At 34.9% G+C, this 16,446-nt stretch overlaps 2 protein-coding genes across 3 annotated transcripts in view; one reads left to right on the top strand and one right to left on the bottom strand.

The window, feature by feature from the left end:
• The window catches only part of LOC111418123 (kekkon 5), a 228,467-nt gene that overhangs the window by 62,110 nt on the left and 149,911 nt on the right, over window positions 1-16,446 (top strand). Inside the window, exons 1-2 of one of the 2 annotated variants that reach the window (XM_023050582.2) lie at window positions 1,980-2,137; window positions 16,416-16,439. The gene's annotated coding sequence lies outside the window, so the exon portion shown is untranslated. Of the gene's footprint in view, window positions 1-1,979; window positions 2,138-16,415; window positions 16,440-16,446 lie in introns of those variants that run through there. The other variant, XM_071199697.1, reaches the window with a different exon arrangement.
• On the bottom strand, window positions 4,291-5,394 carry LOC139432142 (uncharacterized). Its single transcript, XM_071200499.1, has one exon. It carries the CDS (start codon window positions 5,392-5,394, stop codon window positions 4,291-4,293), a length of 1,104 nt encoding a protein of 367 aa, XP_071056600.1.

Raw genomic sequence — 16,446 nt, 5'->3', positions numbered from 1 at the left:
AGTAGTCTTTTGGATTTCTGGATTACTCAGGATTTGTATTACTTTGTGGTTAACTTGTTTTAGGGTTGGGATAATTGGAATATGGGTTACTATTAAATTACTTTGATGTTGGATTGTTTATTGGTTGATGTGAGATTTTGATGATGGGTTGGGTTACATTATGCTTGAGACGATTTGGAATTCTTTGCGATTTTATTGATTTAATTGCAATTTAGTTTACTTCGTGGTTGAGTTGCCACGAGGTTACGTTGATTTGATTTAGACTGTGGTCATTTTGCAGTTATTTGTAGCTGGGGTTAAATCCCTTTGAAGTTAGGTTGGGTTACTTTATGGTCGAGTTGGTCAAAATTTGAATGGACTTACTTTAAGTTATATTACTTTATGTCTGAGTAATGTTTTGGTTGATTGGCTTGTATACGATTTGGATTACTTTGTGGTTAATTTGTTATAGTCTTGGGTCGCTTTATACTTGAATTACTTTGATACTTTATTGGTTTAGTTGGAATTTGGGCTAATTCGTGGTTAAGTTACTTTCGTGTTGGATTATTTATTGGTTGATTAGCCGTGAGATTTTGATGATGGGTTTGGGTTGGCTTGCATTATGCTTGAGATGATTTGGAATTTCTTTGCGATTTTATTGATTTAATTGCAATTTAGTTTACTTCGTGGTTGAGTTGCCACGAGGTTGCGTTGATTTTGTTTAGTCTTTGGTCATTTTGCAGTTATTTGTACCTGGGGTTAAGTTCCATTGAAGTTAGGTTGGGTTACTTTATGGTTGGTCAACATTTGGATTAACTTGCTTTAAGTTGTGTTACTTTGTGTCTGAGTAATGTTTTGTGGTTGGATTATTTTGAGGTTTAATTGGTTTATCTGGAATTTTGATTACTTCATGGATGATACTTATTAGTTGAATTTCCTTGATTTACCTTGTTTAGCCATTGGTTTGCTTTAGATTTGGGTTACTGTACGGTTGTTTCTATCAAAGAATGAGTTGGTTAGAGATTAGGTTGGGTTACCAAAAATTATCTCAATTTCGTAAGCTTGCTTTATAATTTGACGTAAAATGTAGTCATATGCATCGAATATTATACCATTAGTTTAGCTAGTACCTCGACCATATTCCAGATTGGCTAAAATCTTTACTCCCGCGAGGTTTTTTTAAAGTTTCTTCAATAGTTGTTCATCATAGATGATCACTTTACCTAGGAACAAGATTTTCCATTCTTCTAGAATGCTATAACAATCGGTAAAGATTCTATAATTTGCTATAGTTTACTTGAATTTGTTTGCAAAGTTTCGCCTCCTTCACTAATTCGAGTTACTGCTTTATTCTAAGATTATTTTTATTATTTATTCTGAGATTTATTCAAATCAGTTAACATGAGGGCTGGGTTTCAGGGTGCTGGCTACGCTGAAATGAATACAGTTTCGCTGGTAATCAGAGCAACTCGCTTTCGAAGTGAAAAGGAGTTATTAGAAGTAAAAATTCCTTCTTGGTATAACACCGGGCGTAATATTTAACAGTTGTTAATAAACAAAATGGTTTATGTTACATAAAAATGTGGTTCACTTGTTCTGAGTAAAATAAATTAACGTAAACACCGATAAATATAGTAATCAGTGTATTTAGTTAACCAAAAACCGCTACAACAAAGCTAGTAACAAGATAGTAAATATAACACGGTCATTGTTAAACTCATTATTGAAAACATTATTTAAAATTAATTTGTTTTAAGATAAATCCAATAAAATATAATAGCTTTATTATTACTTAAATTTTAGATGGAATAACCTACATTTTATTTATAGTTCAAACATAGTTCTGAAAAATTGATGTAAAATTTTCCTAGCTTCGTTTCCATTCGTAAACGTTCGTCAGGTTTCGGTTCTGCGGAGCGCTTACTACGGTGTAGTTTCAAGCAGTTTCAGCCCCACGTACCCTCGTGGATATAGGCGCGTTCGAGAGTGGGATAAAATTTTTCCGAGTTTTGGTGGTGTACTATTCAGAATTTTTTCGGACAAACCGAACAGACTACGGGATTTGTGCGAGAATTGGAGTTTTTGTGCACATATTTTTTTTACCTGATGGAAACCCGTAAGAGAGATGTACGCGGTGGATGAGAAATTCGAATTCTAGGTGAGTTTCAGACCCAAAAATTCAATTTGTCCGCCTTTATTTTAACGACCGCGGTTACTTTTTCGTAATCTAATAAGAGCGCGCATATTTTCGGCTCAGTCTTTTGTCATGCAAATTTTGAAAAATTCTAGTTTCATATTTCATGTCGCCGCATGCATTGGGGGAGAGTTTTTTTGCGCACCGTTACCGGTTCGACCCAGTGAATTGCAAATGAGTTCGCGCTGAAATGTTGATGCCCCAACGCTGATGGCTCTAATCATTTATGGAATGCATTGGAAATATTTCTCCTATGGTAAAAATCGATTTTATGTAAATTTAACTGAAATAATTACATTAAAAAGTTTGGTGGAGGATCCGGTTTTTTCATTTAAAATTAAGCGTTGATAACGGAAATTGAGTTGGTTCTGCGATAGTGTTGCTAAATTAGATCGAACTATTCAATACTATTCAATGCCAAGTTAAAATTAACGAAGATACATTTAAATAGATTATGTCGAAAACATCCACCATACAATTTAATTAACTAAATTAAAACGGTCGAAATTGTGTTCAAATCGATATTGCTGATGTTAGCGTGACAGGTAATCGTACATTAGATTGTGAATTTTTCAAGAACGAATACCAGAAAATCAATTTGACCGTTCGATTAGTTTCGTTGATTGATAGTGTTTCATTCAATTATTTAATCGTCTATGTAATGGTATAAAATGGATATAAATTGTATAGATACCTGAGATTTATTAGTATTTTGTACGGGCCATAGAGTTTTATAGGAAAGAAAACGTATAGTTCGTGGTGTAGGTTTACTTTTGTCACAGTTCTATACTTTTAGAATTGATTTATGGTGGAGTATACCTAGTGGAAAAATATGTACTAGGCTTTTCGCTAAGAATAAGTTTCAATATGTCACATTTATGCCGTATATCACGAGATGATCCGACACTTTTGCAGATATATTGGATTTATTTGCATACTTTTGCTGTCGCTAGAAAGAAGACGTTGAGAGGATATTAAAATAAATCTCGGCGGACCCTCCTCTCATTTACATAGGTTTTTTCCGAATACATTACGAATCTAACTTTATCTCAACAGATAATGTTCAGTTCGTTGCTTATTTTGTCTTATAAAAAACCTTTAACCGAATTACACGATAAAAGGTTGTATTTGACGCTTTATTATAAGTATAATTTAAAACTCGTTACCGACCCGAGAAATAAAGCTTAAACTTTGCTTGGTAATCCATTAACATTATATTTGCATAACGAGTAACTTCAGGCTATAAATCAAAAAAGAGTTACTACTAATACTAATTGTAGCAATTTTAATCATGGTTCATTATCTTAATGAGGGATGTATTTAGTTGAACAAAGAAAAAGATTGATATTATTCGAAATAATTATAGAAGAAGCTCTTAGTATAGTATGAAGATACCGAAAATATGTTAGTGGGTTTACTAAAGGTCACACCAACGCGACGGGATGTGGGCCATTAGGTAATGGACTTATTCCCGAGATGGTTCCGAGGCTGGGCCAAAAATCGCCCGTCGCAATTCCCGGCGCATTCGCAGGATACATTACGTTTGCATAATTCATACCATTAGTAGTAAGTAAGCGGAGCCACTATTTGCAAATTTAATGGTACATAAATCCGCCTCAGGACAAAACCGTTCGTTGCTGCCGCCGGCGCCTGACCAGCTACGTGATCACCGTTTTAAGGGCGTCGTGGCTTAGACGTCGTCGTCGTAGCAGTTCCGTTATTGACCGGACGATTGCGATACATTTTATTATTTACGGACGTGGCGCACACAGAATTAATTCTCATGATTTCGCCCCGCCTGGAATTGAATATTTGACCAGATTATGACGGTAATCGCACTTTAATTTCCATTTCGGTCTAAAGCGCCATGCTAAAATTTAAATGGACCACCGAGAAGTAAATTGGAACTTGAGCGTGTTAATCTCTGTGCGTGCTAATTGCTATTTTAACGGATATTAGAATTAAATACTTTTAAAATATGAAAAAAATAATGGAAAGATATTAATGACATGTCTAGGAAGCTAAAATAAGCAAAATAAGCCCATATGTTCAAATCCGATTTTGATTTGTTTGAGATATTTTGAACAATAATAATTTCAAAATTAAAGCAAAATTTATTACGAAACTAACAAACCAAAAAAACAAGTAGCATTAATTCGCATTACATTTTCGAAAATTCCACCACCCACTTCGATACATTTATTTGCGCGTTTATAAATGGACCTGGTAGCCAGTTTCAGTGAACGATGATTCGCTCTAATGAATGCCGCAGCATTAAGAATACGATCTAGTAGCGCATCCCTTGTGTCCACTTTCCTAGCATAAACTAAGGACTTCATCCATCCCCAAAGACAAAAATCTAGGGGAGTGAGGTCCGGTGATATCGGTGGCCAAGGGTGCGGGCCTCCTCTGCCAATCCAGCGATCGCCGAAATGCGTATTTAGAAAATTCCTCACATTATTTGAATAATGAGGGGGTGCTCCATCATGTTGGAAGATCATACGTTGTCGAATATTCAAAGGTACATCATCCAATATTTCCTCTAAATGGTCTTCCAAAAAATGTAAATAACCTTCCCCAGTAAGACGGCCATCCAACACAAAAGGACCAAACAACTGATCATTTAGAATGCCGCACCATACATTAATACTAAACCGATGTTGGAAATTGTGTTCTTGCGTGGCATGGGGATTTTCGTTCGACCATCGATGATTATTATGGTAATTGTTAATTCCATCTCGAGTAAACTGAGCTTCATCAGAAAATAATATGCATTTAAGTAATCTTCTGTTTTCACGAATCCATTGACAAAATTGTAGTCTTAATGGATAATCGCCTTCTTGGAGATTTTGTACTTTCTGCAAATGAAAAGCGTTTAAGCCTTGCCGCTTTAATGTTTTCCAAACCATTGTTTGTGGAATTTCAGATTGTATTGCCATGCGCCTTGTACTTATCCCTGGATTATTTTCTACAACATCTAGAATATTTTCTTCATGTTCCAAACTGAGCCCTTGCTGTTTTTCAGAAACAATGCTTGCACTTGGGAACATTCCACTTTCGCCAGCACGTGTAAAAACACTTTGAAACACTTGCCTATTAGGAATTCTTCGATTCGGAAAACGACGTCGATACTCTTCTACTGAACGAACAGTATTACCATTACAAAAACCATAAACAAACACCATATCTGCATATTCTCTATGACTGAAAATGTAAGGCATTTTTATTATTTCGTAACAATTACAACTATCACTAATTAACATTTTGTTTCAAATTGTCATATAGGATAACGTTGTCAAACATAACTTGATTAACTTTTTAAAAAGAAAAACCTAATTATCTCGGAAACAAATGAAAATCGGATTTGAACATATGGGCTTATTTTGCTTATTTTAGCTTCCTAGACATGTCCTTAAAATCTTTCCATTTCCTCCCGAACCACCCTGTACTTATATAAAAATTATAAAAAGTTTAGATTTATTAGAGAATTTTGTTTTATATTGTATACAATAATACCTCATCATTTAATCAAGATTTAAAGCCGGTTATATTTGCGTAAGTGCACTAACTGCTGTCACAGATGATATATTTCTCGCCATATACAGTGGTCGGCCGACGCTTCTTGCTCTATTGCGTTTACCTATAGTGTTTGACACAGTCAATCACATGTTGTTACTCTCCATTCTAAACTATTGGCTTTGGAGGCTTCGGCTATTGACTTTGTGTGGAGCTATCTGTGCAGTAGACAATGCTGTGTACAGTTGTCCCAATATCCTTTCCTATCTCGAATAGGAATAGTTTAGGTTGATGATAAATCTACGTTTTAAATGGTTTTCTAATTGAATGGCTTAAATAAAACATAAACAAAATTTTCGTAAAACCAAATTATTTTTAATCTTATTAAATATGTGGGAGCGTCCTTTCCATTCAGTATACATCTCTTATTTAATCTAACAAAGTATCATACAACATTCGATTAGCTGAATACCGATATTATTTTAGAATGTATTCCGAAATGGTAAACGGAATAATGTAGTAAACATGACAGATAATGATGTTTTCATCCCCATCATAAAAATAAGGATTATTGTTTTATCCATTACAAAAGCAGTCTTTTGTTTATTCGATGCATGTTTTTTAAGCAGATGCGTCTTCAGTTATTATAGTTATTACTGATGTAAATGGTTATGAAAAGTTACATCAAACTACAGCAATCAAATATATATGTTACAGAAATGCAAGGCATTTGCTTTCGTGTTAATCAAGCACGAATCTTATTATAACAAATAGTCTAAATAATGATCATATTCTTATGTAAGCTAAACGTGGTTATAGGCGGAAGCGGAGAAAGCTATTTTGTATCGATATGGAACCGATTACAAGGCTTCGGCAACAAACGACTTCATCTAAATCAAGCGACAAATTGCATATCGTAATCCTAGAACTCGACGGAAATATACACTCTAATGAAAAATTGTTATAGTTTGAAGCACTTTATTACAACTTACACCCGAATAACTTAAAATAAGCCTTTTTTTTTGTGATATAAATCTCGTCTTTAATAATACATTAAAGAACTCCACCATATTTGATGTACTGCCTATAATTTCCTCAGCACGGAACTCCCTTTAAGCATCTAGTTTTGCCGAGGACTAACATTTTTGGAAAACTCACTTTTTCGTTTTTCTGTTAATACAAATGTTGTTGTTACACTGCGCCATATGCAACAACACCACGTTACGATTTGCGTCAACACTTAATCTGTCACTTTCATTGTAATAAAAAGCCAGTATCTATCTCCCAGTTTTGTATATTTGCCAATTCGGAGAATATTCCGATAATGACCGTTCACCTTTAACTTCAAAGTAATACATATATCGCCCATTTCTGTAATACCCGACGATTGCCCCTTTCTCGAAATCAAATAACCCTGCATTACATGGCATCTTACATGCGAACAAAGCCACTGTTGTTTACTACAAGATATTAAATGGCAGAGAGCGTTTCCGAAATCTCGACCTCTGATATTGGCATTACCATTAATTTGACATAAATGTCTCTCAACATTTTTTCAAATGATAAGGAACTAAAGTTCAAGGTCAAAAGAAATCTGAGTTTTGGAACTTACGACTTTTCCTCAAAGTAAGCTTTCATCTTTTAACAACCACGTTTGCGCTAAGGTATCAAAGGCATTGTTGCCTTTCTGGAAAATCTCCTTGCTTTTGACGAAGCGAATGATTTTGTCGAAAACAAAATGGGATGTTCACAAAAAGGGGTTTCCTCCCACGTGTATTATACATAAGGGTGTAGTATTCCTAGTTTGCTTGCTCTTTTCGAATTATCTGGATCTCATCAACAAAGAAGTCGTTGATCGAAAGTTTTGCAGAGCGATGTTGCTTAAAGATTTCCAACATTTTTTCAAAAGACAAAGAACTAAACTTCAAAGTCAAAAGAGGTCTGAGTTTTGTGGAGTTAAAAATTTTCCTCAAAGAAAGTCTTCATTTTTTAAACCACGTTTATCCCAAGATGTTGGAGGCATAGTTGCCTTTTCTGACAAATCTCCTTAGCTGAAGAGACCAATCGAACTCGAAACAACACCAATGTTTCTGAAACTTTAGGACAAATGTGGTTGTTAAAAAAAAGCTTACTTTGAGCATTGACATAAATGATTTTTAAAAAACTCATCAACTAAAAATTGACCGATGTAACACTTGTTTTGCGTTGTTCATGATGTTTACCCCATATATTTAGCGAGAAAAACGTATTTTAGGGATGTAAAAGTAAAAGACACAGGAGATAAAAAATGTTAATAATGAATTTAAATGATTTATAACAAATTTGAGTTCACATTCTCGCCAATGGGTACACTAGGACCATTCATTCATCGATATGATTTCGATTGAAATACCAAGTGACCTCCGCTTACATCAAGGAACATCGTACATTTTCAGCCCTAGAACACGCTGTCAACAGCACTCTAATAATAAATAATTCTAACACTGTCCAGTTTTGTGCTGAAATAACATCGAGTGGATAGCTAGCAGTTCACGTCCTATTATACAAACGAAACGCACATCATTCTAACTAAGGTGTTAGTAATCTAACTCTGTTTAAAGCTAAGATATATAAAGCTGTTCTAAGTAGAACAAAGTCTTTATCGGATTGCTTATTGCACAATTAAAAATTGTTTCATCGTTACTCATTAATGTGATTTACTAACACCATGTTCTTCAATTTCATGTTGTCAATTTTTAGTTGTGTAGTTTAGTTGATGTTTAGTTTTTTTTGGGTTGGTGAATCGCGAGGGAAATTATTTTTGCACTTGTAGTCTATCCAGGATTCAATATAGAAAGTAATTAAAATCTCACATAGAACTTTAATATCTCGTGCAGTGTGGTCTCACAGACACTTTAAATAATTATTTTTTGCTGGTTGCTGGGAGCACTTCGAAACTTGAACTTTCTATGAAATTTCTCACCTATTTTGGCATGAAAAATGGAAAACTTGAAAATTTTTCTTGCCTACTATCAAAACGAGTATTGTCAATCTTGATTACATTACAACCTTTCTAAAATGATCTTAAGAGGCAATATAAAATGATACAGAAATATACATGATGTACTGGAAGACCACAACATAGTGTTCTTAGTAGTTCTCAGTATTCTTTATTTACAACCCGAAATCAACATCGTAATGAAAATTCCTACACTAACATCGAAAGCACGTGACTTCGGAGATAGCTCCTAATACATCACAATTATTTCTACTTCATCTTTCACTTCTCACTGATTACTAATTTCTCTTAATTGATCCCACACCTCTCAACGCTCTTGATTCAAGTGACCTTAATTGCTCCAATGGGGTCTAAATTAATTGTTCTCGTCACTGATAATCACTGATTCCTAAAGCTTCTCAAAACATTCTTTTCTTATGATTTTTTATTCTTGTCTTTTCCATGAAATGTGGTATTCCTCGGGGGCTATGTTTAAATTATAATATAAACACCGAGTTACATTCATTTACACTAATAAAGATTGAAAATCAAATTAATTATTGCCACATCACAAGTCAGGCAAACGTAACAACAACGGTTGCAGCTTTCCCATAAAATCTTAACTCCACGCAAACACCGAGGTTTATGGGATTTTTATGTTTGCACCTATAAACTAGGGTCTAGTTTGTTATAACATCATCGTATTTTCTTAGTTTTACACTACGCGATAACGTATTATAAAATCTCTCCCCGTGGTAAAATAATACTCCATTTCGTTAGGTGACATAGCTACTATAACATGGTCGTTTTATCGTAAAGGAAAAATGGAGTTGAAGAGTTGAAGCTATATGACCGACCGACGGTTTAGTTTTACAGCGACGACGACGATGGCCATAACCGGGTAACGGGGGGTCCATAAATTTAATTTTAATAGGCTATTACTGTATATTTAGCCTTCAGTGCGCTAAGTGCGATAGTCACGCCACTGCAAGCAGCAGCCTCGTCGGTCGAACAAAAAGGAACTTTTAACGGCACGCTTTCGGAATGGTACGATCGGAGTAATTACCGTTGCAGAAACCGCCCTGATCTACATAGGTTTGCGTCGCCATAAGCTACTTACGTTTTGCCTAAGGGGAGATAATTCCAACCGGGAGCGTGCCTTCGTTTTAATGAGAAAGAGATTAACGTAATGAAAACGGGCCAGTTAAAACGGGCTTTATTGAACTGCAGAGCTTATAAAAGATTTTTAATTTTCCGCGGCAGGTATCTTGGTTGTGTTTATCGACTTACAGCGCGACTATGGTTTATACCAAAGTTACATAATACATTATTGAACATTGCCGAAGTTGAGCAAATGTAATTAGTCGAGGGGAAAGCGAGCCATTGAATTGTATCACGCTCTATATGGTCAATAGCTGCATGCGTAATTTCATGAAACTGTATGTAATTTAACCGCTATGAACCCTTTATGTATGGAACCGCAACCGTTAACACACAATATATATAAACGTTGAAATTAGATAGTATTGTTAAAAAAAAAAGAACTTTAAATGACATTAAGTATACGTAATGTCATTGAACCATTTGAACCTGTATGTTTGAGATGTGATACTAGGCACCTAATTGACATTCAACTGGATTGTTGAATGGTACGCGATATGTGCATTTGTAGTACTAAAAGGGGCCATCAGCGAGTCATGTTTAACTCTAGAAATTTAATGGACGTGACCCTGCCTTTACTTGAAACCGTGAGGAATTATTTATTAGCTTGGTAACATTGGTGAAACGGACGACGACGTTCTTCAGAAAACAATTCCGAAATCTCCTAATTTCCATTCGTGCCATTGTTAGTGAATCTCCAAGCTTGAAGATATTGTATTTCAGAACCAGGTTCCCGGACGAATCTTTTATCCCCGGATTAAAACCCGTATTTGAATTGCGAGCTCTCCTCGCCAATTCGTAATTGTTCGAAATTAATACCGATATTGGATTCCTTTCTTTGCTTTTTCGAGCTTTTGGCTCACTTTCGTTTGCTCTACGTCGGGTAAGCTTTATGAAATTTGTAAGGGTTCACTGCTGGAACGCGATAACATTCAAGTGGTATAAGTTATTGATGATCATAAAATTTTAGTAGGTTTTTTTTACTTGAATTATTCTACATTTTTATGAATCATAAAATAACTTAATAATATAACTTAATGTTATAGCTTCACATCAACATATTCGTAATATAGTAATAGCAAGAGAAAAAGTACGAGTTGTGTGGTTCTTGTTACTTATCTAGTACACAAAGGCTAATTAAGCCACAAATTCTCTGAGAATGTTGTTTCACAGTCAGGTTTCATTGTTTCTCACTCCATCTGGTTTGTAACTATCGTTCCTTCTCTTCGCCACCAAAATCTAACAACGACGTCACCCAATTAGCCTTCAAACGTACAAGGAATAATTCTCGAGCTTCTTTGTAACCTCACAAGCTCGTTGGCTTACTATATCCAGGTCTTAGCGTGTGTAATTTTAAGCAATTTCCTGTATGTGTACATAGTTGTGTACGCTGGGTGAGTAAGCGGAGCTTATATCGGGGCCTTTAAACTACTTAACATTCAAGTTAAGGGACGCATTTATTAAAGCTCGAACGACGGAGTCCTTTTTATTTCCACGTAGTTTCCGATTTTGCGCTTTTATGATTTAATAAGTGAGCTGAATTTCTTTTAAATTAAGAACGTTCAAAAGCTTTCAACGGGGCACGAAGGGATCGGTTGAAGAACTAATGGGAACGATGGCGATTAGTTTTTGGCAAAGACGCGGACTACGAGGGAATGGTCGAACAATGGGGTGCAGTCTGTATAAAACAATGCGCTTCCTCAGCGAACAACATTCTCGTACCTTATATCCTAATTACTACCGGGCGTCCCTTAGCACTGTTCCAAACAGAACAGGATTGATTAATACAGGTTGCGGCGGTAAGATCGCTGTACAAAGTGCAGTAATTAGTAAACGTCAATCAGCGAATGGAGGTCGAACCAAAGTGAACCACATACCTGATTAATTGCTTGCAGACGATCGGAGATCGGAATTAATTGTGTACCCTCTAAAAGTTCTAATAATCAACCTATGTTGTAAGTATACATTTCAATCATTATGCAAAGTTATTTAATAAAAATTAAGATTGAAATTTATTCCGATAATTCACGCCAACCGACTCTGTGTGCCTAAATGAATATGTAAATTGATGTTTTAATGCTCCAGGGAAGTCACAGTCCTATCAAAAAGCGATAAATTCCCTAAAACCCATCCTACTCCCAGCTCCTCCGCCATTATTCATGAACCTTCCGTTATGTTTCTTAATAAAATTAAGAACTCATTTATTAAGTTTTCTCACGTTCTAAATAAAAGGTTTTAAAGTCGTTAAAGATTAAAGAGTAAGACGAAGAGAACATCTTCTCGACTTATTACGTTTTGCACTTAGCCAAAGTTGAAAATACGGTTAACTTCATCCGAGTAACGTTCTTATTTGATATAATAATGTTGATATATGAAACGGTTTTGAAGTTCTATATAACGTTTATTAATAATGCTATATGCGTATCGCTTCGTAGAACTTAATAAAGTTTGAAGACGAACTAAAATTTCTGGAATGTAAACTTAACGAAGCGTATAACAAATTTTACTTTGATATTAAAATAAAATTCTTACATACAAATAAATTACTTCAATTTATTCAATAAAAGGAGACATAAAGCGCGCTACTGCAGTGTTGAATTCATAGAAATTTCTATATCATAAGTGCACCCAACACCAGAATGCACTCAAAAATCGCGACGTATCTTGACAAAGTTCATTTCCTTCGAGTGCCACCACCTGAAGGAAGGGCGGTCGTGCTTGAAAATAAAGTTATAAACGTAAACATCAGGGGCGGTGGGGCGGAGCCCCTATCGATATCGTCGGGACTCCCGTCGTCGGTACGTGAGGGGCGTTGATAAAGAGAGCTGCCCTGTCAATCGAGAGCAGACGTCGATGTTTTCGTGAAATTTATAAGTAGTAATTTAAAGAAAGAGTGTGTACCACATCTGATTTAGATCAAATTGATAGATTAAGTATCGCAAGCATGTACCATTTTCTAACAAAAATAGTTAAAATCATTTTATATTTAAAGATTTTGCTGACTTAATTAAGGTTGACTTACTGGGATTATAAGTTGTTTCGCAACTCAAAAGATTACATCTATCTCTAAGAAATTTCGCGAAGGTTCATATTTTGGTGTAACCATTGGAGAGGTTGTCGAAGAGTTTCAAAAATACGATATAATATAATACACTTTAAAGGATAGTTATGCGGTGTGACCTTGACCTTGAATGTGCTTAACATCACTAGTTATTGGAGCTACAACCTCAGAGAGATCTCTAGGTTAAGGTCTTACCAGGATTATAGAGCCTATCGATGTACAACCTCGCAGTCAGATTTAGATTTTAAGGTTAGAAGGTAAAATATAGAATCTCAAAGGCAATGTTACGCGGTGTGACCTTGACCTAGAGATTCTAGGAGGGTGTTCGCCAATCAGCTATACTCCTGAGTCAGTTGAGATTGCAAGATCGACAGTAGTTAACACCCAAAAAGGATATAGGAGAAAACTGATTTTTCACTGATTTTATTAATTACGATGACTAGAATATCTAAGTAGAAAAAAATAAGTTATACTTATTCCCTCATCGATTGTAGTGTCGTGAAGTATGCTCTTTTCATATCTCCAGACATGCAAATGGAGAGACGTTAAGTCAATGGGATTTAACAGCACTAAAAGCATTTTGATGGAACAATCTAAATATTCCATTGCAGGTAAATGATAGCGCACCGGGCAACTATAATTTGAAAAGTTATGGGTTGCTTTACATGTTCAAACTGTTTAGAATGATATTTTCCTTGACACGTAGGTTGTTTGAAATCCTTATTTATTAACATTAAGAAATTAATTAGATCATCGTCAAGAATATACATCGAGAGTACACATATAGCAACAGCAATTGATGCACTCGTTGTAGATAAACAATGGTTCAATATTGGTCTTTATTTCTGATAATACTCAATATATGTTATCTAAATAACCACGCACTGTAACAACTACTTGTACACTGTGCATTTCAAAATCATACAATTCCTCTGAATCGCCCACTCGTGCTACTGTTATATTAATACCTCGTTCGTGGTAATGAACGGATCCATTTTCCGGTAATTGACGAGAAGTGTTACGATATAGCCGGCGTACTTTAGCTCAAACTCAATTTACTCGCTCGTACGTTAGTGTTATATCTGTATATTCTATATCTGTAAACAAGAAAAGGAGATAAACAATGTTTCCTTAAATAAATAAGCAAAAATAAAACACACATAAACTTTGCAATCAACTAAGTACATTTGAAAAAGATGTCGACAAGGTTTGAAGCAATTTTTTGAGATTAGGCAATTAGTCACATCTCTTGTAACAAACACAAATTTAGAAAATTTATTAGTATTCTAATTTCGGGCATTGTTACTCTTTTCATGCCTTAGGATATATCCCTATTCTAATTTTTCTGTTAAATATCGATCTCACTGCCTTGAAAGTGCATTCCAATGCTTGTTATAATGTTTCGTTTCTCTTTCTGACAAGCTCTGATAATTTGATTATTGGCAGTCACTATATTTTCTTGTTGTTGGAAGATACGACACAACACCGAACTATATGTGCCATACAAAGAGCCAGAGACACGTGCTGCAAAGAAAGTGTTTGAGACAATCAGGAGAAAGATGTATAGCTTGTAGATCAAGAGCTAGATGGGGAGACAACATGACCAGGGACGCTCAGGAGATTCTTTGGATGAGAATCTGGAGGAGTATCGAGGAGGCCAAGAGTTGATTAGGGCTGTAAAGCTATTTTAAGTATCTTTGCTTAACGTTGTGCATCTCTGTTTAATGAAATTATTGTGGCTTTCATCGATATTTTTTCCTATTTCGGATTTTTCTGCCATTTGCAACATAAGTTGTGACCTTTTCCATAGCAAGCATAATATTTTGTCTTTTCCTAGTAATATTTACCATCGTACTAGTCTAAGCATTTGTAACATTTGTATATTCTATCCCTTTTTTTTTGTTATTTTCAGTATATTTCTGCTTCTGCAGTAATCTTAATTAGATTGAAGGTAAAAATCTTAGATTTCATCATCTTTCTAGTTTTACTTCAAGTTTATCAGTTTTGTACTTTTTTGTGCTTATTACATACTTACCTTGATATTCACCATACAATAAAAATAGCTTTACTATCATATAAATTTAAAGTAAGCAAAAATACATTTTATTCTGTTGGTTATTGTGATGATTGCGAGCTTTGCGTGCAACATAAAAGTTTGTTCAGAATTTAATTTAAATTGATGTTATGGACATGTGTTTTAAAAGTTAGCTTATTATATAAATACGGTGGAGTTGTGTTAGTTTCATGTGAAAGATAAAGAAAAAGGTAGCTTTTTCCCTATAAAAAATTAATCTTTTATTATCATCAATTTGTAAATTATGCTCTTCGTATTAATGATTACGTGATGTAACATAAAATTGAGAAATGTTGTCATTAACTTAGAAACTTATAAAATATATTTTAATAAAGATTAGTTATCTGTCTAAATTAAAATGAAAAATGTTTTAAAGATCACATCAATCTTTTAAAACTCGGTGTCATTTAATCTATCTAGGGACTTTAAATCCAGATTCTTTACAAATACGTATTGTTACCAACATATTTCATCTTGGCTTCATAAAACTTTCTTAAAACTTTTTAAATTTCCTGACAGAGATCTTCTAGCTCGCAAAACACTTTATTAGTCCACCATAAAGTTTCTTGGAAGGGACTCAACGTCGTTGTCGTCCAAGAAAGTCCAACTGAATCCACTTTGTAACGAATTAAAATCACACTTGGTAAGACCTCAGACAAAGTGAGATGTTTCTCTTTAACTCGTTAACTTTGTACTAATGTTATCGAAAAGTTCGGTTTAAAATAAATTTAACAATTCATGGTAATTGATTGTTTTGTTGGTTAAAGTTAACTTTCCATGTTAATTTTTGATTGGAAAGTACAGTAAATTATGTAAATCAAGTTAAAAAGAACTTATTTGTTTTATTTATTACTTTCCTCGTAGATTCGACCATTAATTTAAATTTAAAATTACTGCACCGCGCTCGATTCACGAGCTATTTCGATTGAATTTATTTTTCAATTAACCTTTCGTCGTCTTCTCAAGGCAACTGCGAACCAAATAAGGAATTGCAACGTCGCCGCGGTCTTAAATTTTTAATCTCGTCTCTAGGATTCGATCCCAGGTGGCTTCCTTGCGCTTAAATATTGAGATATTACAACGGAAAGGGGACGGCTTAGACGCGTCCCAGGCTAATCCCCAAATTGGAACTTATTTTCTCAGGAACCCGGCGCGCGTTTAATAAAGATTTTCCTGTCCCGGGCTAATTAATCAGATTAGAATGGTTTCAGATGACCGGCAGCCTTCGAGTAAACTTATTAACATCAAGAAAGATGCCGACGGCGAAGCTCCCAACTATCCCGACGGGATGCTACCTTCTCGACAATGGTGGTGCCATGACAGAGTTATTATCCCTTAGATGCGGTTAAATGCCCCTTTAAATCCTGATAATAGGCTGTCAACGCGTTCTAAATGTTTTATCTCACCAGTATTATATTTACAAAAGAGAACTTATTTTTTCTTTTTGTTTCAGATACAGTATCGTCATCGTATACCGGTAAGAT

Source organism: Onthophagus taurus, chromosome 11, assembly GCF_036711975.1.
Source record: "Onthophagus taurus isolate NC chromosome 11, IU_Otau_3.0, whole genome shotgun sequence".
Taxonomy (NCBI): domain Eukaryota; kingdom Metazoa; phylum Arthropoda; class Insecta; order Coleoptera; family Scarabaeidae; genus Onthophagus; species Onthophagus taurus.
The sequence above is the reverse complement of the archived record's forward strand: the minus strand, read 5'-3'. Positions and strand labels throughout refer to the sequence as shown.

Bases quoted from the DNA above. Each gene is read 5' to 3' on its own strand.
- LOC139432142 (XM_071200499.1), bottom strand. From the start codon at position 5,394: ATGCCTTACATTTTCAGTCATAGAGAATATGCAGATATGGTGTTTGTT.